General features: G+C 50.8%; 3 protein-coding genes and 1 long non-coding RNA gene across 10 annotated transcripts in view; 2 read left to right on the forward strand and 2 right to left on the reverse strand.

Annotated features, from left to right (window-relative positions):
- The window catches only part of atad1b (ATPase family AAA domain containing 1b), an 11,081-nt gene extending 5,664 nt beyond the window's left edge, over nt 1-5,417 (forward strand). The window contains exons 4-10 of the mRNA XM_029845379.1: nt 140-260; nt 451-651; nt 736-842; nt 4,235-4,324; nt 4,425-4,475; nt 4,550-4,680; nt 4,794-5,417. Coding sequence (XP_029701239.1) covers nt 140-260; nt 451-651; nt 736-842; nt 4,235-4,324; nt 4,425-4,475; nt 4,550-4,680; nt 4,794-4,914 — 822 coding nt within the window. The 3' untranslated portion in view covers nt 4,915-5,417. The remainder of the gene's footprint in view (nt 1-139; nt 261-450; nt 652-735; nt 843-4,234; nt 4,325-4,424; nt 4,476-4,549; nt 4,681-4,793) is intronic.
- A 63-nt stretch (nt 5,418-5,480) lies between these two features.
- On the reverse strand, nt 5,481-13,453 carry minpp1b (multiple inositol-polyphosphate phosphatase 1b). Of its 2 annotated transcripts, none has more exons than XM_029845297.1 (7): nt 12,988-13,452; nt 8,092-8,268; nt 7,821-8,015; nt 7,530-7,627; nt 7,332-7,462; nt 7,134-7,267; nt 5,481-6,676 (listed from the first exon to the last, which is right to left on the reverse strand). In XM_029845297.1, exons 1-7 carry the CDS (start codon nt 13,367-13,369, stop codon nt 6,426-6,428), a joined length of 1,368 nt encoding a protein of 455 aa, XP_029701157.1. In that variant the 5' UTR covers nt 13,370-13,452; the 3' UTR covers nt 5,481-6,425. The 2 variants fall into 2 exon arrangements, with proteins under 2 accessions (XP_029701157.1, XP_029701163.1); XM_029845303.1 differs by lacking the exon at nt 5,481-6,676 and adding an exon at nt 6,768-6,961 and having other exon boundaries at nt 12,988-13,453.
- Nucleotides 13,454-13,592: 139 nt separating this feature from the next.
- On the reverse strand, nt 13,593-20,170 carry LOC101077299 (rac GTPase-activating protein 1). Of its 4 annotated transcripts, none has more exons than XM_029845242.1 (16): nt 20,033-20,170; nt 19,209-19,319; nt 18,889-19,091; nt 18,680-18,819; nt 18,486-18,564; nt 18,194-18,247; nt 17,824-17,968; nt 17,649-17,761; nt 15,618-15,776; nt 15,449-15,541; nt 15,149-15,347; nt 14,842-14,947; nt 14,604-14,736; nt 14,287-14,386; nt 14,070-14,172; nt 13,593-13,961 (listed from the first exon to the last, which is right to left on the reverse strand). In XM_029845242.1, exons 2-16 carry the CDS (start codon nt 19,297-19,299, stop codon nt 13,916-13,918), a joined length of 1,764 nt encoding a protein of 587 aa, XP_029701102.1. In that variant the 5' UTR covers nt 19,300-19,319; nt 20,033-20,170; the 3' UTR covers nt 13,593-13,915. The 4 variants fall into 4 exon arrangements, with proteins under 4 accessions (XP_029701102.1, XP_029701108.1, XP_029701098.1 ...); XM_029845248.1 differs by lacking the exon at nt 20,033-20,170 and adding an exon at nt 19,680-19,822 and having other exon boundaries at nt 15,149-15,344; XM_029845238.1 differs by lacking the exon at nt 20,033-20,170 and adding an exon at nt 19,680-19,822.
- LOC115251823 (uncharacterized) lies at nt 19,772-23,031 on the forward strand. 3 transcript variants are annotated; one of them, XR_003890357.1, is made up of 4 exons: nt 19,772-19,892; nt 20,100-20,192; nt 20,431-20,570; nt 22,891-23,031. It is a non-coding gene; the product is annotated as an uncharacterized lncRNA (long non-coding RNA). The 3 variants fall into 3 exon arrangements; XR_003890356.1 differs by lacking the exon at nt 22,891-23,031 and adding an exon at nt 21,039-21,418; XR_003890355.1 differs by lacking the exon at nt 22,891-23,031 and adding an exon at nt 21,073-21,417.
- Nucleotides 23,032-25,000: the final 1,969 nt, after the last annotated feature.

Here is a 25,000-nt window from a genome sequence, read left to right on the forward strand (position 1 = left end):
ATAGTTTTCTCATCACATGTTTCCTCTTCTTCTGTGATGGATACAGAAATAGAGCTCTGAATCATCAGCCTCCTACTGACCGAGTCACTGTGGGTGTGTGTGCGTGCGTGTGTGTGTGTGTGTGCGTGTGTGTGTGTAGATCACCTGGACTGACATTGCTGGTCTGGACGATGTCATCACAGAGCTGAAGGAGACCGTTATCTTACCCGTCCAGAAAAGACATCTGTTCCAGAACTCCCGGCTCCTGCAGCCCCCTAAAGGTCAGCTGACAACATCACATGACTGGTCCTGCCCATATATGGCCATATATACTGAGTGGTGTCTCATTTGAGCTGAAACTTAAAGCAATTCTCAAACACAAAGTGAATGAGTGAGCGATGTGGGGGGGCGAGGACTCGTCTTGAGTCTTGTTGAATTTGACCACCTCCCCCCGTGTTGTCATGGTAACAGGTGTGCTCCTGTACGGCCCTCCAGGCTGTGGTAAAACGCTGATCGCTAAGGCAACAGCTAAAGAGGCTGGATTTCGCTTCATTAACCTGCAGCCCAGCACCCTGACGGACAAGTGGTACGGAGAGTCCCAGAAGCTGGCCGCCGCCGTCTTCTCCTTGGCTGTGAAACTGCAACCCTCGATCATCTTCATCGATGAAATAGGTGCAACGTCCACACCTACACAACACACCCGGGGGGGGGGGGGGGTGTCCATGAACAAACACGTGACTCCTTTCCTGTAAACAGACTCATTCCTGAGGAGCCGATCCAGCTCTGACCACGAAGCCACCGCCATGATGAAGGCTCAGTTCATGAGTCTGTGGGACGGTCTGGACACAGACTCTCACCTTCAGGTAGATGGACACAGACTCTCACCTTCAGGTAGATGGACACAGACTCTCACCTTCAGGTAGATGGACACAGACTCTCACCTTCAGGTAGATGGACACAGACTCACACCTTCAGGTAGATGGACACAGACTCACCCCTTCAGGTAGATGGACACAGACTCACCTTCAGGTAGATGGACACAGACTCACCTTCAGGTAGATGGACACAGACTCACCTTCAGGTAGATGGACACAGACTCACACCTTCAGGTAGATGGACACAGACTCTCACCTTCAGGTAGATGGACACAGACTCACTTCAGGTAGATGGACACAGACTCACCTTCAGGTAGATGGACACAGACTCACCTTCAGGTAGATGGACACAGACTCACACCTTCAGGTAGATGGACACAGACTCACACCTTCAGGTAGATGGACACAGACTCTCACCTTCAGGTAGATGGACACAGACTCTCACCTTCAGGTAGATGGACACAGACTCACACCTTCAGGTAGATGGACACAGACTCACCTTCAGGTAGATGGACACAGACTCACACCTTCAGGTAGATGGACACAGACTCACCCCTTCAGGTAGATGGACACAGACTCACCTTCAGGTAGATGGACACAGACTCACACCTTCAGGTAGATGGACACAGACTCACACCTTCAGGTAGATGGACACAGACTCACACCTTCAGGTAGATGGACACAGACTCACCTTCAGGTAGATGGACACAGACTCACACCTTCAGGTAGATGGACACAGACTCACACCTTCAGGTAGATGGACACAGACTCACACCTTCAGGTAGATGGACACAGACTCACCTTCAGGTAGATGGACACAGACTCACCCCTTCAGGTAGATGGACACAGACTCACCTTCAGGTAGATGGACACAGACTCACACCTTCAGGTAGATGGACACAGACTCTCACCTTCAGGTAGATGGACACAGACTCACCTTCAGGTAGATGGACACAGACTCTCACCTTCAGGTAGATGGACACAGACACACCTTCAGGTAGATGGACACAGACTCTCACCTTCAGGTAGATGGACACAGACTCTCACCTTCAGGTAGATGGACACCAGACTCTCACCTTCAGGTAGATGGACACAGACTCTCACCTTCAGGTAGATGGACACAGACTCTCACCTTCAGGTAGATGGACACAGACTCTCACCTTCAGGTAGATGGGACACAGACCTCACCCTTCAGGTAGATGGACACAGACTCACACCTTCAGGTAGATGGACACAGACTCACCTTCAGGTAGATGGACACAGACTCACACCTTCAGGTAGATGGACACAGACTCTCACCTTCAGGTAGATGGACACAGACTCACACCTTCAGGTAGATGGACACAGACTCACCTTCAGGTAGATGGACACAGACTCACACCTTCAGGTAGATGGACACAGACTCACACCTCAGGTAGATGGACACAGACTCACACCTTCAGGTAGATGGACACAGACTCACACCTTCAGGTAGATGGACACAGACTCACCCCTTCAGGTACAGACTCACCTTCAGGTAGATGGACACAGACTCACACCTTCAGGTAGATGGACACAGACTCACACCTTCAGGTAGATGGACACAGACTCACACCTTCAGGTAGATGGACACAGACTCACCTTCAGGTAGATGGACACAGACTCACACCTTCAGGTAGATGGACACAGACTCACACCTTCAGGTAGATGGACACAGACTCACACCTTCAGGTAGATGGACACAGACTCACCTTCAGGTAGATGGACACAGACTCACCTTCAGGTAGATGGACACAGACTCACACCTTCAGGTAGATGGACACAGACTCTCACCTTCAGGTAGATGGACACAGACTCACCTTCAGGTAGATGGACACAGACTCTCACCTTCAGGTAGATGGACACAGACTCTCACCTTCAGGTAGATGGACACAGACTCTCACCTTCAGGTAGATGGACACAGACTCACCTTCAGGTAGATGGACACAGACTCTCACCTTCAGGTAGATGGACACAGACTCACCTTCAGGTAGATGGACACAGACTCTCACCTTCAGGTAGATGGACACAGACTCACCTTCAGGTAGATGGACACAGACTCACACCTTCAGGTAGATGGACACAGACTCACACCTTCAGGTAGATGGACACAGACTCACACCTTCAGGTAGATGGACACAGACTCACCTTCAGGTAGATGGACACAGACTCACCTTCAGGTAGATGGACACAGACTCACACCTTCAGGTAGATGGACACAGACTCACCTTCAGGTAGATGGACACAGACTCACCTTCAGGTAGATGGACACAGACTCTCACCTTCAGGTAGATGGACACAGACTCTCACCTTCAGGTAGATGGACACAGACTCTCACCTTCAGGTAGATGGACACAGACTCACCTTCAGGTAGATGGACACAGACTCTCACCTTCAGGTAGATGGACACAGACACACCTTCAGGTAGATGGACACAGACTCACACCTTCAGGTAGATGGACACAGACTCACCTTCAGGTAGATGGACACAGACTCACACCTTCAGGTAGATGGACACAGACTCACCTTCAGGTAGATGGACACAGACTCACACCTTCAGGTAGATGGACACAGACTCTCACCTTCAGGTAGATGGACACAGACTCACACCTTCAGGTAGATGGACACAGACTCTCACCTTCAGGTAGATGGACACAGACTCTCACCTTCAGGTAGATGGACACAGACTCTCACCTTCAGGTAGATGGACACAGACTCTCACCTTCAGGTAGATGGACACAGACTCACACCTTCAGGTAGATGGACACAGACTCACACCTTCAGGTAGATGGACACAGACTCACACCTTCAGGTAGATGGACACAGACTCACACCTTCAGGTAGAAGGCCATTCGCCGTCTTCTCAATGACCTCCAGAGCTGTTGGAGCAGGGGCAACCCTGACCTCCTGCCAGAGGGTCTCCTCCTCCTCCTCCTCCTCCTCCTCTCTCCAGCTCTGCTCTGGTCGTTGCACCTCTGAGGGTATTTGGCTGGTCATTGATCCACATGGGTCTGAACTGCCCAGTCATTCCATGGAGCATATTTGTGTTTGGAGCAACCCAGCAAGCTTGGAGAAGACTGCGTCTCTTAGCAACAGCGGCATCCACGCCGCCTCACTAACGCCTGGCTCAGAGTTGCTCTCAGAAACCTCCTGAAACTCTCTTGAGACCCCCTGCTGGGAATGTTTAGGGTAACATTTAGGATCGGAGCTCTGAGAGGACGCTGAGAATCTTTGAGAAGAAATCCTTGAGATAGGACCCCAGATGTGAAGCATAACGCTGACACACACACACACACACACACACACACACACACTTCCTGTTTGTATTATTGGATCTGACCCAGATGTGACCTGTGTGTCAGGTGATTATCATGGGAGCCACGAACCGTCCTCAGGACCTGGACTCTGCTATTCTAAGGAGGATGCCAAGCAGGTTCCACATCAATCAGCCTGTAAGTTAAAACCGTGGGGAACCAAGGGGAGGTCCGAGGCTAACAGGACGTTGGTCATGACCTCTGACCGCCTGTCACTGACCCCAGTTCTTGTGTGCAGAGTGTGAGACAGAGAGAACAAATCCTGCGACTTATCCTGGAGAACGAGAAGGTAAGTTTGCCTCGGACAGTTGGGAGCCAGACCACCAGTCAGCCAGTCAGCGTGTCCTCTGATCATCCCTGTAGGTTGACCCGTCTGTTGACCTCGGCAGCATTGCCATGGAAACAGAAGGCTTCTCAGGAAGTGACCTCAGAGAGATGTGTCGGGACGCTGCATTGCTGTGCGTGCGGGACTTTGTGCACCTGCAGAGCGACAGGTAGCAGCTGGACACGCCCATCTGTGTGTGTCACTGTGCACAGGTGCATCAAAGAAGTCGTTTCCAGAGGTGTAGCTGCTCTTCACCTGTCTGTCTGTCTGTCTGTCTCTCAGGCTAACAGAAGAATCAGTCCGTTCCATCAATCACTCAGATCTTCAGAAATCCATCACCAAGTTGAAGAAGTCAAAGTCGGTGGGCGGAGTCGGTGTTCTGCTGCACGCGGCTCTGGACTGACCGCAGGTCACATGACCACCAGCCAGGTCTGCTGCCACCCGCGAGTCTGTACGGGTGTGGACGGAGCCGTGGTCGTCTCACCGCTGTCATCTCTCCACGCCGGAGTCATTAACATCATGGATCACCTTCCTGCTGCAGCAACCACGTCCAGGCCCCGCCCCATACCCAGGCTCCGCCCACGTGGTTCCTACACTCTGGACATGAAGAGGAGATATTCCTGTTTTCCTTAACACTTATATACTGAAGTGTGTTCAGTGGTGTACGGACATACAACACCAGACAGGAAGTGACCTGGAAGTTTAAGTCACATGATGTAAACCTTTGTTCTGGCTTTTGTAAAAATACGTTAAATAATGAAAGCAACAGGAAATGTTACCCTTTAGAGTAAAAGCACTCGTCTCCAGGGATGCCCCATACGTCGCTAAGTTAAACATCCTGAAAAAACATTGGTTCATTAAAGATTCTATAAAAAGATTTAGAAACTATTAAATCAACATGAAAAAGAAAAATCAGCATTCTTGTCCGTGGATTCGAAACATCAATACAAACGTGAAGGAAACAGTGATGGAGCGAGAAAATGCAAATGAACTTTAATTACAGTGGCACGCAGACGAGGCGGGAACGTTTGAACGGTCGCCGGAGCGACCATCAAATGACCAAAACAATAAATCCTGGTGCAACAGCAGCTCTCTGTTGCCATTGGCTTCTGTCCACAGGTGGATCAAAGCAGCCAGGAGTGAGCAGACGTGCACGAGCTGTAGGGACCAATCACGTGATCAGTGGCACACGTGGCCCCAACAGGACACCATCGATGATGATGAGGAGGAGGAGCAGAAACAGATTTATGGGGGTTCCTCACTCACTCAGGTGACCACGGCAGCAGAGGGAAGACAGACTCCAACAGGCGGCCGGTGAAGGTCCCGGCAGGAGGAAACATTTGAGACTAGATTCTGTTGCTAGAAAAGGTCGGTTTAGTCTGCTGGACGAGGCTAAACCGGCTGATTCTTGTACAGGTGAACAACCCAGCAGCAGTTATGCTAACGCTGCAGAGAGTTCTGTTTTAATGCTAAACTGCTCAGCTAGCTCGCCTCAGCCTCGTTAAGCTGTTGAACCATGACGGTGTGTTGGCACAGTGTCGTTAGAAACGAACCTTCAGGGTCATCTGACCACCAGCTCAACACAGCTCAGTTCCTCGGTGAGCTTTCAGGTTCCTCGGTTCCTCTGTGAGCTTTCAGGTTCCTCGGTGAGCTTTCAGGTTCCTCGGTGAACTTTCAGGTTCCTCGGTGGGCTTTCAGGTTCCTCGGTGGGCTTTCAGGTTCCTCGGTGGGCTTTCAGGTTTCTCGGTGAGCTTTCAGGTTCCTCGGTGAGCTTTCAGGTTCCTCGGTGGGCTTTCAGGTTCCTCGGTGGGCTTTCAGGTTCCTCGGTGGGCTTTCAGGTTCCTCGGTGGGCTTTCAGGTTCCTCGGTGAGCTTTCAGGTTCCTCGGCCCGGTGCGTTTCCTTGGCCGCTCCACTCACAGTTCTGTGTTTGGAACGCGCCCTGCAGCCCGGCCCTCGCACTCTCTGTCAACGTCACAGCCGTCCAGCAGATGGCGATATGTAGCCCGGACGTCCCGGTACAGAGGTGCATCCTCCTGGAGGCCCGGGAAGCGGACTGGAGCCTCGTTGAGAAGCAGCTGCAGGCGCGGGCCTCGCTGACAGTCATACAGCACAAACAGAAGGTTGGCGGCATACGGGACAATACGGCTGGTCCGGAAACTTCGACCTGCGGCAGAAACAGGAAGTGAGCCAGAAACAGGAAGTGATGATGACAATCAGCCCTCACAGGTCCAGGAACTCAATAAAGACTCAGACCATTTGGGATTTGAGGTGTTTAATTTTATGACAAAGTGATCAAAACAAAGGCTCTAATACAGTTTAATGGCACCTTTCTTGACTAGTTCACCAAATTTGCTGACCCAGTTTGAGGCTCTGAGGACAGAGGGTGTGCAGCTTGTGAAGGTCTCCACGGCAACCAATCTTTGTGATTTGGGCTCTAAACTGAAGCAACCTGAACTAACAACAATAAAGTTATTCAGTACAATCTGGGCTAAAGCAGCCTTGAACAGAAGGTTTCTGAGTTTGCATATGAAGAAAGTGACGATGGTGATGGTGGAGTGACAGGAGGAACGTTTGACCTTCGTACGGCCTGTGGTGGGTCCCAGAGGTCGGGGGTCTCTTACCGTGCTGGGCGTGGTAGTTGCTGGCAGTGGGAGGGGTCTGGTCCTTGTGGAGGCCCAGCAGAGACAGGAGAGGGAGCAGCGTCTCACCATGACCCAGCAGGATGGAGGCGGGCTCGGGCAGCTCCTCGGTGGACCTGATGGACACCACCTTTAGTAAAGCAACAGGATGCAGCAAAGAGGAGGTGTGAGGTAACCCACCTGCGGGGACGCCCCGCCTTGTCCAGGGTCCTGAAGATGTGATGAAATAGAGGACAGCTGGAGAGACTGCTGATCATGTGACCATGAGAACGTTTCCAGTACTGCTTCAGGTCCATCTGGTACTCCAGGACCTACACAAACGGGTGGTGAGTCCAGCGATGCCACTGAAGGAACGTTAATGCCAGCGCCCCCCCGTACCTTGGCATCGTCCTCGGTAAACAGGAAGCACCACGGCGAGTGAATCGATTTGATGGACAGCTCATATGAGCAGATGAAAAAGGCGGCTTCAAGCAGATCTAGAAAAGGTAGAAGGTGGAGCTTCAACATTTAAGATGATGGAGAATCAGGAGATGAAGAAGCGAGTGACTCTTCTCCAGGAACACGCACAAAAGTCTTCAGTAAGCTGCTAAAAACCTGAAAGGACGTTGGGTCATGTGACACGCAGCGTCATCGTCACGGTGTGTGTGTGTGTGTGTGTGTGAGAGAGACCTGTCGTGAAACGCTGATGGGGAAGGCCCAGCCTCCTCGCCGTTTTCCTCCTCAGAGCTTCCATCTCCTCTCCGTGCTTGAACTTGTCGACCTCCTGCAGGGCGGTGCGGTTGTTCTCCACGCCCTCCACGAAACCACGACAGTGCTCAAAGAAGCGGAGCAGCTGGTCGTCAATGATGTGGTGGTGCTGGATGTCTGCGAGGACCACACACGGCGTTTAGAGCTCAGGGGTCACGGTGGGAGGAGTTAGAAAGAGCTGGAGTGTAACCACCTGGTCTCCTCCACAAGCCCTCCTGGAAGGCCTCCATGCTGCTGACACAACGGTGTTTGGAGCTGCTCCTCAGACTGATCCTGTTCAGGTTCTTCTCCAACAGCAGGGACGGAAACAACGTCAGGAGACGTGAGGCCAAGTCTCGAAGTTCCGCCCTGCCCTTTGTCACCAGCTGACCTGGAAGAGAGGTCAAACATCATCATCACCACCACGGTAGCATCATCATGTCCTAATGGTCCCACAGGTGTGGAAACATCAGCTGTCCTAATGGTCCCACAGGTGTGGAAACATCAGCTGTCCTAATGGTCCCACAGGTGTGGAAACATCAGCTGTCCTAATGGTCCCACAGGTGTGGAAACATCAGCTGTCCTAATGGTCCCACAGGTGTGGAAACATCAGGTGTCCTAATGGTCCCACAGGTGTGGAAACATCAGCTGTCCTAATGGTCCCACAGGTGTGGAAACATCAGCTGTCCTAATGGTCCCACAGGTGTGGAAACATCAGCTGTCCTAATGGTCCCACAGGTGTGGAAACATCAGGTGTCCTAATGGTCCCACAGGTGTGGAAACATCAGCTGTCCTAATGGTCCCACAGGTGTGGAAACATCAGGTGTCCTAATGGTCCCACAGGTGTGGAAACATCTGGTGTCCTAATGGTCCCACAGGTGTGGAAACATCAGCTGTCCTAATGGTCCCACAGGTGTGGAAACATCAGGTGTCCTAATGGTCCCACAGGTGTGGAAACATCAGGTGTCCTAATGGTCCCACAGGTGTGGAAACATCAGCTGTCCTAATGGTCCTACAGGTGTGGAAACATCAGCTGTCCTAATGGTCCTACAGGTGTGGAAACATCAGCTGTCCTAATGGTCCTACAGGTGTGGAAACATCAGGTGTCCTAATGGTCCCACAGGTGTGGAAACATCAGGTGTCCTAATGGTCCCACAGGTGTGGAAACATCAGCTGTGCTAATGGTCCCACAGGTGTGGAAACATCAGCTGTCCTAATGGTCCTACAGGTGTGGAAACATCAGGTGTCCTAATGGTCCCACAGGTGTGGAAACATCAGCTGTCCTAATGGTCTTACAGGTGTGGAAACATCAGCTGTGCTAATGGTCCCACAGGTGTGGAAACATCAGGTGTCCTAATGGTCCCACAGGTGTAGAAACATCAGCCGTGCTAATGGTCCCACAGGTGTGGAAACATCAGCTGTGCTAATGGTCTTACAGGTGTGGAAACATCAGGTGTCCTAATGGTCCCACAGGTGTAGAAACATCAGCCGTGCTAATGGTCCCACAGGTGTGGAAACATCAGCTGTGCTAATGGTCCCACAGGTGTGGAAACATCAGCAGCTGTCCTAATGGTCCCACAGGTGTGGAAACATCAGCAGCTGTCCTAATGGTCCCACAGGTGTAGAAACATCAGCCGTGCTAATGGTCCCACAGGTGTGGAAACATCAGCTGTGCTAATGGTCTTACAGGTGTGGAAACATCAGGTGTCCTAATGGTCCCACAGGTGTGGAAACATCAGCTGTCCTAATGGTCCCACAGGTGTGGAAACATCAGGTGTCCTAATGGTCCTACAGGTGTGGAAACATCAGCTGTGCTAATGGTCCTACAGGTGTGGAAACATCAGCTGTCCTAATGGTCCTACAGGTGTGGAAACATCAGCTGTGCTAATGGTCCTACAGGTGTGGAAACATCAGCTGTCCTAATGGTCCTACAGGTGTAGAAACATCAGCTGTGCTAATGGTCCTACAGGTGTGGAAACATCAGCTGTCCTAATGGTCCTACAGGTGTGGAAACATCAGGTGTCCTAATGGTCCTACAGGTGTGGAAACATCAGCTGTGCTAATGGTCCTACAGGTGTGGAAACATCAGCTGTCCTAATGGTCCTACAGGTGTAGAAACATCAGCTGTGCTAATGGTCCTACAGGTGTGGAAACATCAGCTGTCCTAATGGTCCTACAGGTGTAGAAACATCAGCTGTGCTAATGGTCCCACAGGTGTGGAAACATCAGCCGTGCTAATGGTCCCACAGGTGTGGAAACATCAGCTGTGCTAATGGTCCCACAGGTGTGGAAACATCAGCTGTGCTAATGGTCCTACAGGTGTGGAAACATCAGGTGTCCTAATGGTCCTACAGGTGTGGAAACATCAGGTGTCCTAATGGTCCCACAGGTGTGGAAACATCAGCTGTCCTAATGGTCCTACAGGTGTGGACCCTGGGTGCTCCTGGCCCGGGGTCGTGCTTCCCCTGGGGGGGTTGATGACTGACAGGTGGTTCAAACGCTCATTTCTGTCTCTGCTAAGTTAATTAGAGGAGCTGTCAATGTCCCTCGTGTCCCTAAAACAATCAAATCGAGTTGGAGCACCACTGCTGTTGGGTCCCGCTATGACTCTCACATATTAGCATATTAGCATTTTAGCTCAATAGCTTCCCGGTCCAGTGTGTTCCATCCACCTTCTGTGTCCGTGTTTTTACGGTAAATTCTGCAATCCGGGTCCACTGGAAATGTTGGAGCGGCCGGCTGGGAGTCACTGCTCACCTGGGGAGGGTTACCTGGAGCAACCCCCACCTTTAGGGGGGGAGGTTGTCCGAACCTTCGTGTTTAATCCTGTACTGAAGTGAATACAAGCCGTAAATCACGGTGTGAATGAACATAGCAGCGTTTCCGCTCATATAACAAAGAACGGGTCATTAATGGGTGAAGGTTGGGGTTAGGGTTAGGGTGGAGGAGGTGGAAGGGTTAGGGTTAGGGTGGAAGGGTTAGGGTTAGGGTGGAGGAGGTGGAAGGGTTAGGGTTAGGGTGGAAGGGTTAGGGTTAGGGTGGAGGAGGTGGAAGGGTTAGGGTTAGGGTGGAAGGGTTAGGGTTAGGGTGGAAGGGTTAGGGTTAGGGTGGAGGAGGTGGAAGGGTTAGGGTTAGGGTGGAAGGGTTAGGGTTAGGGTGGAGGAGGTGGAAGGGTTAGGGTTAGGGTGGAAGGGTTAGGGTTAGGGTGGAAGGGTTAGGGTTAGGGTGGAGGAGGTGGAAGGGTTAGGGTTAGGGTTAGGGTGGAAGGGTTAGGGTTAGGGTTAGGGTGGAAGGGTTAGGGTTAGGGTGGAGGAGGTGGAAGGGTTAGGGTTAGGGTTAGGGTGGAAGGGTTAGGGTTAGGGTGGAAGGGTTAGGGTTAGGGTGGAAGGGTTAGGGTGGAGGAGGTGGAAGGGTTAGGGTTAGGGTGGAGGAGGAGGAAGGGTTAGGGTTAGGGTGGAAGGGTTAGGGTTAGGGTTAAGGTGGAAGGGTTAGGGTTAGGGTGGAGGAGGTGGAAGGGTTAGGGTTAGGGTGGAAGGGTTAGGGTTAGGGTGGAAGGGTTAGGGTTAGGGTGGAAGGGTTAGGGTTAGGGTGGAAGGGTTAGGGTGGAGGAGGTGGAAGGGTTAGGGTTAGGGTTTAGGGTGGAAGGGTTAGGGTTAGGGTGGAAGGGTTAGGGTTAGGGTGGAGGAGGTGGAAGGGTTAGGGTTAGGGTGGAAGGGTTAGGGTTAGGGTGGAAGGGTTAGGGTTAGGGTGGAAGGGTTAGGGTGGAGGAGGTGGAAGGGTTAGGGTTAGGGTTTAGGGTGGAAGGGTTAGGGTTAGGGTGGAAGGGTTAGGGTGGAGAAGGTGGAAGGGTTAGGGTTAGGGTGGAAGGGTTAGGGTTAGGGTGGAAGGGTTAGGGTGGAGGAGGTGGAAGGGTTAGGGTTAGGGTTTAGGGTGGAAGGGTTAGGGTTAGGGTGGAGGAGGTGGAAGGGTTAGGGTTAGGGTTTAGGGTGGAAGGGTTAGGGTTAGGGTTAGGGTGGAAGGGTTAGGGTTAGGGTTAAGGTGGAAGGGTTAGGGTTAGGGTGGAGGAGGTGGAAGGGTTAGGGTTAGGGTGGAAGGGTTAGGGTTGTCCCATGGGGTTAGGGTTAGGGTGGAAGGGTTAGGGTTAGGGTGGAGGAGGTGGAAGGGTTAGGGTTAGGGTGGAAGGGTTAGGGTTAGGGTGGAGGAGGTGGAGGTGGAGGTGGAAGGGTTAGGGTTAGGGTGGAAGGGTTAGGGTTAGGGTGGAGGAGGTGGAAGGGTTAGGGTTAGGGTTTAGGGTGGAAGGGTTAGGGTTTAGGGTGGAAGGGTTAGGGTTTAGGGTGGAAGGGTTAGGGTTAGGGTGGAGGAGGTGGAAGGGTTAGGGTTAGGGTTTAGGGTGGAAGGGTTAGGGTTAGGGTGGAAGGGTTAGGGTTAGGGTGGAGGAGGTGGAAGGGTTAGGGTTAGGGTGGAAGGGTTAGGGTTAGGGTGGAGGAGGTGGAAGGGTTAGGGTTAGGGTTAGGGTGGAAGGGTTAGGGTTAGGGTTAGGGTGGAGGAGGTGGAGGTGGAGGTGGAAGGGTTAGGGTTAGGGTGGAAGGGTTAGGGTTAGGGTGGAGGAGGTGGAAGGGTTAGGGTTAGGGTTTAGGGTGGAAGGGTTAGGGTTTAGGGTGGAAGGGTTAGGGTTTAGGGTGGAAGGGTTAGGGTTAGGGTGGAGGAGGTGGAAGGGTTAGGGTTAGGGTTTAGGGTGGAAGGGTTAGGGTTAGGGTGGAAGGGTTAGGGTTAGGGTGGAGGAGGTGGAAGGGTTAGGGTTAGGGTTTAGGGTGGAAGGGTTAGGGTTTAGGGTGGAAGGGTTAGGGTTAGGGTGGAGGAGGTGGAAGGGTTAGGGTTAGGGTTTAGGGTGGAAGGGTTAGGGTTTAGGGTGGAAGGGTTAGGGTGGAGGAGGTGGAAGGGTTAGGGTTAGGGTTTAGGGTGGAAGGGTTAGGGTTTAGGGTGGAAGGGTTAGGGTTTAGGGTGGAAGGGTTAGGGTTAGGGTGGAGGAGGTGGAAGGGTTAGGGTTAGGGTTTAGGGTGGAAGGGTTAGGGTTAGGGTTGGAGGAGGTGGAAGAGCTCCAGCCACTCACCGTCCATGTCCTCCGTAAACCAGTTCTCCCAGCTTTGGATGTCCTGCTGCCATCGCTCCGAACCTCTGGAAGCTTCTCTGCGGACCAGCTCACTCAGTCTCTGGATCCTGCGGATGTTCTTGACGGTCGGGTAGCGGCTTCCGTGCCGAATGACAGCGGTCAGGTGGACCGGGGAGCAGCGCTCGGTGGTCGGAGCCTTTAGGATCGATCGGTTCACGAAGAGGACGTCCCGCAGCAGCCGAGGATTCACTTCCTCATACCGGGTCTTGGTCCCAAAATACGGGGCGATGTGCGGGATCAGAGAGGAGGCGAAACAACAGTTCAGGGAAAAGCTGACAGCCGTCAGAACCAACGCGTTCTGGTGTGGCGACAGCGAGAACATGTCGCTGAGCGGAACCGAACATCACCCGCGCTGAATCCCGCCCGCTGCGCGCTCTCCTCTTCCGGTTCCCCCACTTCCGCCTTTACGGGCCGTTTGTCTCTCGCTATTTCCGGAACCGAATCATCGTCTCCAAAATAAAATTTGACAGATAATTTGTCAAAAAAACCCAAAACATTTCTCTGCGCCTTCAGACGCACACTGTCCACGAAAAATAACGCCGATATTTAACTGCAGAGCATTCTTTATTTTGATAATTTCCTATTTAACTTTTTACATAAATAAAAACAACACTTGAACACACACTATTGACAGACCGGTGCTGGACCTGTAGAACCAGTCACGCTGCACTGTCCCAATCAGTGCCAAACCAGCAGGACAATTTCATTAAGGTGTGTAAGAAAAAGAAACACCTTTATAACAACAGGCAAACATCACAATTTAACTCCGCACACGTTTGTGCACATCACTTTCTGTTGGCTCATGACTCTGACAATAATGTCACCAACAGAGACGTGTAACCAGGCCGTTGTGTAGCAGCCGGCGGGCTCAAGTGGGTGAAGTGAAGAACCTCCTTCCTGGTTCAACATGACCTCTGAGAACAGAAATGACGGACTTTACAAAGTGTACCCATCAACACACGAGGGCCTGAAGCCTGGAAGTCCTGCTGATCTCTGACCACAAGAAGCGGTTCTGGTCTTACGCGCTGTTGCCCAGGTTCCTGATCCGTCCCCTCAGGGACCCCCTGCTGACGCTCTGATAGTAACTGTTGAGTTCTGGAGATGTGAGTGGTTTGAAGAGTCGACCTGGAAACAAATCCGCTTGTGGTTTATGAACACTGCTGGTTTCACATCTTCACATACAGAGTAAGGCAATGGTAGGCAGTTAGTAATGGTAGGGTTAAGCTAAGACTAACCCACCGTGTCCACCTTCCTGGCTACAGGTTGAGATCTGATCCATCTGGGAGGCGAGGATGCTTTTCCAATAAGCTTCAGGGAGGGACAATAAGCAACACATGACCTGAGACAACACACACAAAGAATGAGTGATTCTAATCCTCCATATTATTACTGAGGTGGTAACCCTCACCCTACACCGTTAGTTATTTAGGGTTAGGGTGAGAAAGAGGAAAGTGGACAGGACATAGTCCATCGACATCACCCCTTAAATCAGCGGCATGATGACAAAATGTGTACTGGTGGGTAAAGCCTGCGTCCTCACAACAACACACACCAACCTTCGGCTGGGTGTTTGTGTCCTTCATGATGGTGGTTGGAGATGGTTCAGGCATGCCATGACCCACCACAGTTGGTCCAAAGACACAGGCCAGATTGTTCTGGTTCATCTGACAGCGTGGACTCTTCATCACCCTAAATGAGGACACAATTAAAAGGTGTGACAACATGTGGGCGTCATGTGACCGTCGACCACAGCGTTAATGATGGTCGCTGCCAGGGAGTTCTGCAGGCTCCTACTTGTGCAGATGGAGCAGCAGAAAGGCCAGAGTGTCTCTGTTGACGTTCGGCAGCGCAGAAACCAGCTGATACAAGATGGAGGTTCTGTGATCTCCACACGTCAGCTCTAGAACAGACACAAAACCAAGAGATCCCGACTCTCCTGTGTTCTGATGTTCAGACCTTTAGGGTTCTGCTGGTCTTTCGGTCTTTGTGTGTGTGTGTGCGTGCGTGCGTCTGTGCGTGCGTGCGTCTGTGCGTGCGTGCGTCTGTGTGTGTGCATGTGTGCGTGTGCGTGCATGTGTGCGCGCGTGTGTGCGTGCGCCACCTGAAGCCTCCATGAACCTCTGGTGCAGTCTGAAGGTGATGAGCGGCTCTTTTAGCTTCCTCAGGAAGTCTTTGAGGAGGCCACACACCACATGGATGTCTTGGACCTTCTCCAGCATGGGTGGAGTTTTACCCTGCAGAAAACGCTGTCTGAGCTCCTTCATCAGACGTTCTCCCCCAGGAACCCTGTACAGGCCCTTCTGAATCAGCAGAAAACAGTTTCTCCATGACTCCAGCCTTGCTCTGTGCCATTCCAACTTGTATTGTAATTTATTTCCATGGGCGTGGGGGGGGGGGTCACCTCATTCAGGCCCCTCCGCTCAATCTCAGCAATGCACTCGACCATCAACATTGGAATTCTGGGATGACCTATGGGAGCAAAACTTTCCAACATCTGGGAAGAGAGCAGGCCCCATGAGATCAGGTGTGTGCAGAGGTTTCAGTAATATGAGCAGCAGCTCCAACGGTACCTGCTGAGTGGACCCAGGCAGGCAGCTGTTGGGGCAGCTGATGGCCACCAGCTTCTGGCACTCCAAATGAGTGACCATTCGGCAGTTCCGGCACTTTACTGCCATCTTCCCAAAACGGATCCTTTTCCCACAGAGGGAGCAGTTTTCAGGCCGGATCACCTGGAAGGTCAGAAGACGCATGTCCAAAGGGGGTATGTGCACAGAAACACCAGCTGTTTGTGTCCCAAGGACAGTCCTCATGGACCTGTGCAGGTTAGGGTCACACCCGGAGCATGACAGAGCCAGGTCCAAACGGGACTGAGCCGGTCCATTCTGAGCCAAGCCGTGCTGGGCCAAGCCGTGCTGAGCCAAGCCGTGCTGGGCCAGTCCGTGCTGGGCCAAGCCGTGCTGGGCCAAGCCGTGCTGGGCCAGTCCATTCTGAGCCAAGCCGTGCTGAGCCAAGCCGTGCTGGGCCAGTCCGTGCTGGGCCAAGCCGTGCTGAGCCAAGCCGTGCTGGGCCAGTCCGTGCTGGGCCAAGCCGTGCTGGGCCAAGCCGTGCTGAGCCAAGCCGTGCTGGGCCAAGCCGTGCTGGGCCAAGCCGTGCTGAGCCAAGCCGTGCTGGGCCAAGCCGTGCTGAGCCAGTCCGTGCTGAGCCAAGCCGTGCCAGCTGTGTGGGATTATCCGTATGTCAGCCATGGATATAAAGCCAATTCCCATATGTTCCCATGGTGAACAGGCCGATACACAAGTGAGGATCAGTGGACAGCTGTCCTCCGCCTAACGTCCACCCTGATGTCCCAACACTTTTTAGAGATAGGGTTAGGGTTAGCAAGTGTCCACTCACTCCTCCACTCTCTCCTCGTCCACTCACTTGTCCACTCACTCCTCGTCCACTCAGTCGTCCACTCACTCCTCGTCCACTCAGTCATCCACTCACTCCTCGTCCACTCCCTCATCCACTCAGTCGTCCACTCCCTCCTCGTCCACTCAGTCGTCCACTCCCTCCTCCACTCACCCCCTCCTCCACTCCCTCCTCGTCCACTCAGTCGTCCACTCCCTCCTCGCCCACTGACTCCTCCACTCACTCCTCGTCCACTCCCTCCTCGTCCTCTCACTCCTCCACTCGCTCCTCCAGTCCCTCGTCCACTCGCTCACTCGTCCACTCCCTCCTCGTTCACTCAGTCGTCCACTCCCTCCTCCACTCCCTCACTCCTCCACTCAGTCGTCCACTCCCTCCTCGTCCACTCAGTCGTCCACTCACTCACTCCTCCACTCCCTCCTCGTCCTCTCACTCCTCCACTCTCTCGTCCACTCACTCCTCCACTCAGTCGTCCACTCCCTCCTCGCCCACTGACTCCTCCACTCCCTCCTCGTCCTCTCACTCCTCCACTCACTCCTCGTCCACTCCCTCCTCGCCCACTGACTCCTCCACTCACTCCTCGTCCACTCCCTCCTCGCCCTCTCACTCCTCCACTCCCTCCTCGTCCACTCCCTCGTCCTAAAGGAACTTCCTTACGTGCCTCTCCTTTATTGTCGAGTGTCTCCTGCTCGTCTTTGGGACTCACGGCCTCTTTGATTGTGCAGAGATTTATTGATCTATTTATTCTCATTTGCATATTAACGAGGGCGTAACGAGGGAGGAGACAGTTCAAAGACAATGTACAGAAAATACACCGTGCTTGGATTCAGGCGCAGTTTCATACATCTGAAGGTTTTGTGCCAACAGCCTTTTCTAAATTAGCACATCGGCCAGATCTTAGAATGAACTCCAGACGAGGCCTCGGCCGTGCCCAAGATCTGTGAGAGCGTCTGAAACCACCAGCACTTTTGTTCCATCCCTCTCATTCTTCTTCACTCTCAACATACCAAAGACATTCAGAGAACCAGCTGAAGGGAATGAGGCCTTTGGAGCTTCAACGTCAGTCCCAGACTGAAGGAGACATCAGAACCTGTGGCTCCACACGGCTTCATCACCCAGGACCCAACAGTCATTTCATCTTGGCCTCAATTAGCTGGTTTCTGTGGTCATCATGGCCCAAAATGCATTTATACCGTCTTAGAGATGAACATATGTCGGAGGTTCTTCTCAGTTCTCTTCTCAACCGGTTCTTCAGCTTCAGGTTCTGCCACTGTGTCCTCACAGGGTAACCACACAGAGGTCTGATCTGAGAACATGAAACATCATCAACATCACCACCACCACCTACACTGAACACCTCAAACTGACCTGCATCCCCTAAGATGGCGCCCTCTTGACTGCACGCCTGGTTTGGGATCTCCATTTTGTGGGCAGAGGCCTCAGAGATCTCCTCAGCAATGTTCACAGCTTTGGCTCTCTTCCCCCCAGGAACGCTGGGTCCCATGGAGGTGCGCTACCACAGAACACAAGGACGTCACAAACTTGTCCGCTCGTTCTTGCACCACATTACAGAACCGAGTCTGATCCGAACGCAGTACTGTGAGGTTTCCTAAAGCTGGTCCCGACAGGAAGCTGCCGGGTCCCGACAGGAAGCTGCCGGGACCCGACAGGAAGCTGCCGGGACCCGACAGGAAGCTGCCGGGACCCGACAGGAAGCTGCCGGGACCGTAGCGCTCACCCTGCGCTCTCTGGCTCGAGACCTCAGAGGCTTCAGCACACTCGTGTCCAGATCCTGAAAAAGATGTGTCACGCCTTTAAAATCTTAATGGTTTTATTATTTTATCATCAAGTTTGGAGCAAATAGGAAATGAATGTAAGAGAAATGTGAAATATTCCATTTGCATCTAAACCTTTTTGCCCGTCCATTAAAACCTCTTAAATCCCTCAACACCTCCTCACGTGTTTGGAATCTGGCTTCTTGCTCTAAGCTGCATTAGCCTGCCAATCAAGAAGGGTGCTGTCAGACGTACCACGTCGTCTTCTGTTCGGTCGTAGCTGATATCAGAGTGACAGACCGACAGGAACGACGATTCATCGATCACGGTCAACCTGATGGAAGGAAGAAGAAGAAGAAGAAGAGGCTTGACTCCAAACACAGGTGCTGAAACCTTGAAAAGGAGTCAAACGAGAGTTTGGAAGACTTCTAGACATTTGGAGAAGGTACCGTTTGCTGCTCCTGTGCATGGTCACGTTCGCTCCTCTTTGTTCAAACGCTGCCAGAAGCGATTTCTGCTCATCGTTGAGACAAGCGCTGGATTTACTGTCGTGGACCAGGATGTCACACATCAGCTGCATCTGCCTTTGCTGAGTCCAGACAGGAAGTGATGTCAGTATCTCCTGCTGTCCAACGAGAGGCAGCCGGCGTTTACTCACCAGATACTGGTAATCTCCTTCAATCTTGTAGCGTTTCTTCATCTCCACGTCCAGCTGGTTGCGAGCATGTTTCAGCTTGACTTCCAGGGCAGCTTTGGCCACATCAGACTTCACCAGTAGCTCCTTGTACTTCTTCAGTTCCGTCTCAGCATGGAGCCATTGTTTCCTGACTGTCTCAAAGTTCTTGACCACCTCCATCATCTCTGTAGGAACAGCACAAACATCAGTCAATGGCTGTAGAACCTCGGTCCAATAAGGCGGTCCAGGGCGTCCCCCGGGCGTCCCCCGGGCGACCCCAGGGCGACACCAGGGCGACCCACCTAGCTCCGTGTTTACGGTGCTCTCCTCCATGGTGATTCTCTGCAGACACAGAGCCAACAACTCCTCCACGATGAGTCGGGACTCCCCCATCACTCTTAATCGCTGCCTTCCTGCAAAAGTAAGGGAACAGTTCCCTTTAATTGGCTGGGACATAGAAGTGCTAATTATGCCACTGTGGAAGGTCCTCCTGGATAGAACGGAACAACATTAACATTCTATATCTGTGTGTGTGTGTGAGAGAGAGAGAATGTAACCTAAATAAAACACGGATATTGAAATATAAAACACAGTTGAAATGTGTTGAAATATAATACACAGATTTAATATAAGTGCAATTTAACGCCATACGATTTGGCGTTATTTCTCAGCAGTTTTTGCCCCAGTTTGCAGCTTATATCTCTGTTTTAGTTTAACAATCGAGACGTTTTTCTACTTCATGCTGCGTTCAGAGACAGAAGCAACCGTCAAACCGTAAACTGATGAGGAGAAACCCGGAATAAGGTCGCATTTCCTCGGCCTGACCACGCCAACCGCCACAATCCGCGGATCCAGCCCGGTTAAGATGCGTTAAACTGGTTTAAGATGCGTTAAACTGGGTTAAAATGCGTTAAATTGGGTTTATGTGGTCGAGCAGGCGGAAGAGGAAGTGACGTCCTGGACACGGTCGTCACACTTGTTCGAAGGTAACTCGCGTTCAAAATCGATTTTAAAAAGCTCAGATCGATAATATCGAATCATTTAGTCTCTCATATAAAAAAAAGTCATCTCTCCATCAAATTCGGACAGTCTGTGGGTCGGTTTAGTTCGAACAGGGCCTCCTCACCTGTTGACAGTCCAACACGCACGCGCTCATATCCCCCGTTTCTCCTTGCGGGACTCGATCCCGACAGGATCACCCTGTTGGAGTCGAAAGATCAACCGCCCAACAAACCCGATCTCCCGACATAAACGGACGTTCAGGCCCGCAGCACCGACGGAAGTCGGTAAGTTTTTGCTCCTGCTCATTTCTGTCTCTCACATTAGTTTTGTCTTGTTTGCCCTTGTCGGCCACCGTAGAGAGCGGGTGAGGGTCAAGGATGAACGCATGAGCACATAAAAAAGTCACCATTATTGGAAGATTATATTTCAAATTAAAATGATGATGGAAGACGGGATTTAGCTATTTTAATGCTAAATTAGGTCCGTTAATGTTGGCAGTAAATTCTGGTATTTGAATCACAGCTGGACCGTTGGAGGTCCATGCAGATGTTTCACCTCCCTCCAGGAGGCTTCATCAGTTCTGACTGTTGGGGAGTTCCAGGTTCTTCTGCTCTTCAGGAGCCATGAACACCTTTGGAGCTTCAGTCACCCGGCTGTTGGTGGTAAATATTCCTTATCCAGCCTTTGGAGCACACGTATCTAAATACAGCTGCTTTTCTGAATCTGAAATATCAATAAGTGTAAAGAAATGTATTTAAGACCACAGACAAAATCAAATGAAGTCATAAAGAAAGAGATTCAAATGTTTTGTGGATAATTGATAAGATAGAGTGCGCCTTATGGTCGTGAACATGCGGTATTCACATCCAAAAACCTGTTAGACTATTCTTTCTGAAAGATTGCCAATTTTTCACTCTTCTTTAGTCATTTCAAAGGTGTAACAACTATAAACATGTTCAGATGTTACACATTGGTGACCAAAAAGAAACGATTCCGTCACTTTGAACCTGCTGCATGCGCTCTTTTAATCATTTTTGCTGGAGTTGTATCTTATTTTTTGTGACAGTAGATTGAGTGTTTTTAACAGTTTAGTTATTAATTGTGCTAAACGTGTGTGTAACGGTGTGCAGCGCCGTGCCGATCAACACGTCGGTGTCTCTGTAGGGTTCCACGCGACCACGTCAGCGTCTGGTCCCACAGCGATACGTCCTGAGCATCCAGGACAAAAGCAAGAAAGATGCATGAAACTAGTTCTGATCAAACATTTCTGAATGGAATCGAGACGATAGGAATGATTGACGTGGTTATCTGCACATTTCTGATCATCTGGGTGCTCTGGTGAGTCCAGAGAGACTCTTCCCAGAAGTGGACGTATGTCTTCTGGTTTGGTGGACAAATGCTGGACCTTTATTTATTTTCAGTTTGTCCAAACCAGTGTTTCTCTTTGAAAGTTTAAATGTATTCTCAATGTAAAATTAAACATTTTTATTGAAATAAAAATGATTTTCTAATCTAAACTGGGTCTGACTCGAGTCACACCTTTGGATAAATGTTGAAGAGTGACGGCCACAAGCACGTTTCTGAGTCTGAGGGTTAGGGTTAGTTAGGGTTAGGAGAGGGTTAGGGTTAGGAGAGGGTTAGGGTTAGGGTTATATCATAACGGCTAGGGTTAGGGTTATATCATAAGGGTTAGGGTTAGGAGAGGGTTAGGGTTTGGGTTAGTTAGGGTTAGGAGAGGGTTAGGGTTTGGGTTAGTTAGGGTTAGGAGAGGGTTAGGAGAGGGTTAGGGTTATATCATAAGGGTTAGGGTTAGGAGAGGGTTAGGGTTTGGGTTAGTTAGGGTTAGGAGAGGGTTAGGGTTTGGGTTAGTTAGGGTTAGGAGAGGGTTAGGAGAGGGTTAGGGTTATATCATAAGGGTTAGGGTTAGTTAGGGTTAGGAGAGGGTTAGGGTTAGGAGAGGGTTAGGGTTATATCATAAGGGCTAGGGTTAGTTAGGGTTAGGAGAGGGTTAGGGTTAGGAGAGGGTTAGGGTTAGGAGAGGGTTAGGGTTATATCATAAGGGTTAGGGTTAGGAGAGGGTTAGGGTTTTATTATAAGGGTTAGGGTTTGGGTTAGTTAGGGTTAGGAGAGGGTTAGGGTTAGGAGAGGGTTAGGGTTATATCATAAGGGTTAGGGTTTGGGTTAGTTAGGGTTAGGGTTAGGAGAGGGTTAGGGTTATATCATAAGGGTTATGGTTTGGGTTAGTTAGGGTTAGGAGAGGGTTAGGAGAGGGTTAGGGTTTGGGTTAGTTAGGGTTAGGAGAGGGTTAGGAGAGGGTTTGGGTTATATCATAACGGCTAGGGTTAGGGTTATATTATAAGGGTTAGGGTTATATTATTAGGGTTAGGGTTTGGGTTAGTTAGGGTTAGGAGAGGGTTAGGGTTTGGGTTAGTTAGGGTTAGGTTAGGGTTAGGGTTAGGACTAGGGCTAACATTAAACCACTCATTACACCACTAAAGTTACCAGTGTGTGGGACATGCCAAAGGTATGTACAGTACATCCAAAGGGAAAAATGATATAAAATGAAGGAAACACATTTTAAGAGACATATTATTGTACTGTCATGTGTGCAAATCTTTTGTGACTTATAATAAGACCTCAGAGTTTAATTATCCTGCTACATTTTCATAATGACTGATTCTGATGAGGACACCAAAGGCACTTTAGTGATAAAGGCTCTACACATCAGGATCCAGTGATGGCTCTTTGAGCACCTTTAGGACCGTGGTGTTCAGAGTCCCGAGTGCCCCCCCCCCCCATCTGTGTCGTCTGTTCTCAGGCTGGGCCGAGCGGCTTCCTGCCTCTCCCCCGTTGGGCGATCAAAGCACACCTGAGACTGATCTCCAGTCAATCATCCACACCTGCCTGATCAACCCTCCACTCATCGCCGATACGTTGTTAACCCCCTCCCCCCCTAACCCTAACCCTTGCTCCTGTTTCCAGTTTGGAACCAATCGTTGGTCTCTGCTGCAGATCACCTGTTCACCTGCCCAGCCTGCTCCAGCTTGACCGTGCTTGTCTGCTTCCTGCCCCCTTTGGCTTCGTTCCGAACTTCAGAACTCAGTAAATTTGATTACAACCTCACCCTATCGTGTGTGTCTGCAGTGCCTAACACGCGGTCCATAACCTGACACTAAAGAACCATTGATCTGGTCCAGGATAGAACTGCCTATCAGTGGTAGAACATCCTTCAACAGGTGTGTTGGGATGGGATCTAAAGGACACGTGGTGGATTTCTGAATTAGCGATGACGTCTCAGAAAAATATATAGGGCTGAAGGAGTTTAAGGGCTCGTTGGAGACCCTGTATGTTCCCACAGTCGGCACATCTGGTGATGGTCCAGTTGTTGGGATGGCCTGGTTAGCTTTCTCTCTGATAGCTAGAACTTTATCAGTGAAGATGCTCAGGAAGTTCAGTTCAAACCTCCAACACACCAAGACATAGACAAAGTCATGTTGTCTATGCTGTTCAGGGCCAGGAGGAATGCAAGGAGCTGAACACTGTGAAACTAAAGAGCCCAACAAGCAGCCCATAAAAGAGTGGCCCAACACAGACGTGCCAGTGAGTTTAGAACTGAAGAAGCCTTCTGGAGAGAAGGTGGAACATCTTCATAAACCTTAACAAGTCCAGCAGAGGCAGAGATCTAACTTTGGATAACTGTGCTCTGGATGAAGGAGAATCTGCACAGACGAGCTCCTGAAGTCTTCACCACTAAGGGAAGAAGCCAAACCAGGATCTAAAACTTAATTTGGTCACAGTGCTGAAAAGAAACTTGGGGTTTCTTCTGGTTTTCTTCAAGTAGAAGAATAATAGGTCGTTCTAGGATTTGTTGACAGGATTTAGACTAAGCCAAAACACACCAGTTCATGCTGACGTGGATCAAAATGGACTATTCTGGATGAATATATGAGGAGTCATAGCTAAAACACTAATACACACAGGCCCTTAACTATCGGCAACCTCAGTGTTTTAACTTTATCATGGAATTTTATAAGCCTTCACCTTAATGAGGGCCTTTTTAAGCTACCAGACAGTCTTTCCAGGTAAATGGAAGGTATCTTTCTGCTTGAGGGTCCTAGCCTGTGAATTATACCGGGGGCACGCCTCAGGGGGCAACAGAATCCAGTGTGATTCTAAGTGAGGCTGCTGCAAAGTAAACTGGGTCTGACTCGAGTCACACCTTTGGATAAATGTTGAAGAGTGACGGCCACAAACTGGTTCTCCTCCATTTTTCCTGTCAACTGCAGAAAGAAGCACGTTTCTGAGTCTGAGGGTTAGGAGAGGGTTAGGGTTAGGGTTAGGGTTAGGGTTAGTTAGGGTTAGTTAGGGTTAGGGTTAGGAGAGGGTTAGGGTTAGTTAGGGTTAGGAGAGGGTTAGGGTTAGTTAGGGTTAGGGTTAGGGTTAGTTAGGGTTAGGGTTAGGGTTAGTTAGGGTTAGGAGAGGGTTAGGGTTAGGAGAGGGTTAGGGTTAGTTAGGGTTAGGAGAGGGTTAGGGTTATATCATTAGGGTTTGGGTTAGTTAGGGTTAGGAGAGGGTTAGGGTTAGGAGAGGGTTAGGGTTAGGGTTATATCATAAGGGTTTGGGTTAGTTAGGGTTAGGAGAGGGTTAGGGTTAGTTAGGGTTAGGAGAGGGTTAGGGTTAGTTAGGGTTAGGAGAGGGTTAGGGTTATATCATAAGGGTTAGGGTTTGGGTTAGTTAGGGTTAGGAGAGGGTTAGGGTTAGGAGAGGGTTAGGGTTAGGGTTATATAATAAGGGTTTGGGTTAGTTAGGGTTAGGAGAGGGTTAGGGTTAGTTAGGGTTGGGTTAGGGTTAGGGTTATATCATAACGGCTAGGGTTAGGGTTAGTTAGGGTTAGGAGAGGGTTAGGGTTAGTTGTAACCAACAGACCTTTTCAGTGATTCCCCAAAGGGAAATAGTGCACACCTCAAAGCCCAGTAGCCAGATCTAGGCTGGCTGACACATGATGGCAGGTGACACCGAGGTACGCCAAGGCCGTCTCTTTGGCTACAGCCTCGCTTGCTTCCACCTTTGCCTTTACAGTTTTGGAATGGAG

Source organism: Takifugu rubripes, chromosome 1 (genome assembly GCF_901000725.2).
Source record: "Takifugu rubripes chromosome 1, fTakRub1.2, whole genome shotgun sequence".
NCBI lineage: Eukaryota > Metazoa > Chordata > Actinopteri > Tetraodontiformes > Tetraodontidae > Takifugu > Takifugu rubripes.

Coding starts and splice junctions, on each gene's coding strand:
- LOC101077299 (XM_029845242.1), bottom strand. CDS start 19,299: ATGGGGGAGTCCCGACTCATCGTGGAGGAGTTGTTGGCTCTGTGTCTG. Junction 18,248..18,485: donor ACCGAACAGAAGACGACGTG/GTACGTCTGACA, acceptor CATCTTTTTCAG/GATCTGGACACGAGTGTGCT. Junction 15,777..17,648: donor ATATGTTCATCTCTAAGACG/GTATAAATGCAT, acceptor CTGACCTTCCAG/GTGATCCGGCCTGAAAACTG.
- minpp1b (XM_029845297.1), bottom strand. CDS start 13,369: ATGTTCTCGCTGTCGCCACACCAGAACGCGTTGGTTCTGACGGCTGTC. Junction 7,463..7,529: donor TTACCGAGGACGATGCCAAG/GTACGGGGGGGC, acceptor CCGTTTGTGTAG/GTCCTGGAGTACCAGATGGA. Junction 6,677..7,133: donor CAACTACCACGCCCAGCACG/GTAAGAGACCCC, acceptor TTTCTGCCGCAG/GTCGAAGTTTCCGGACCAGC.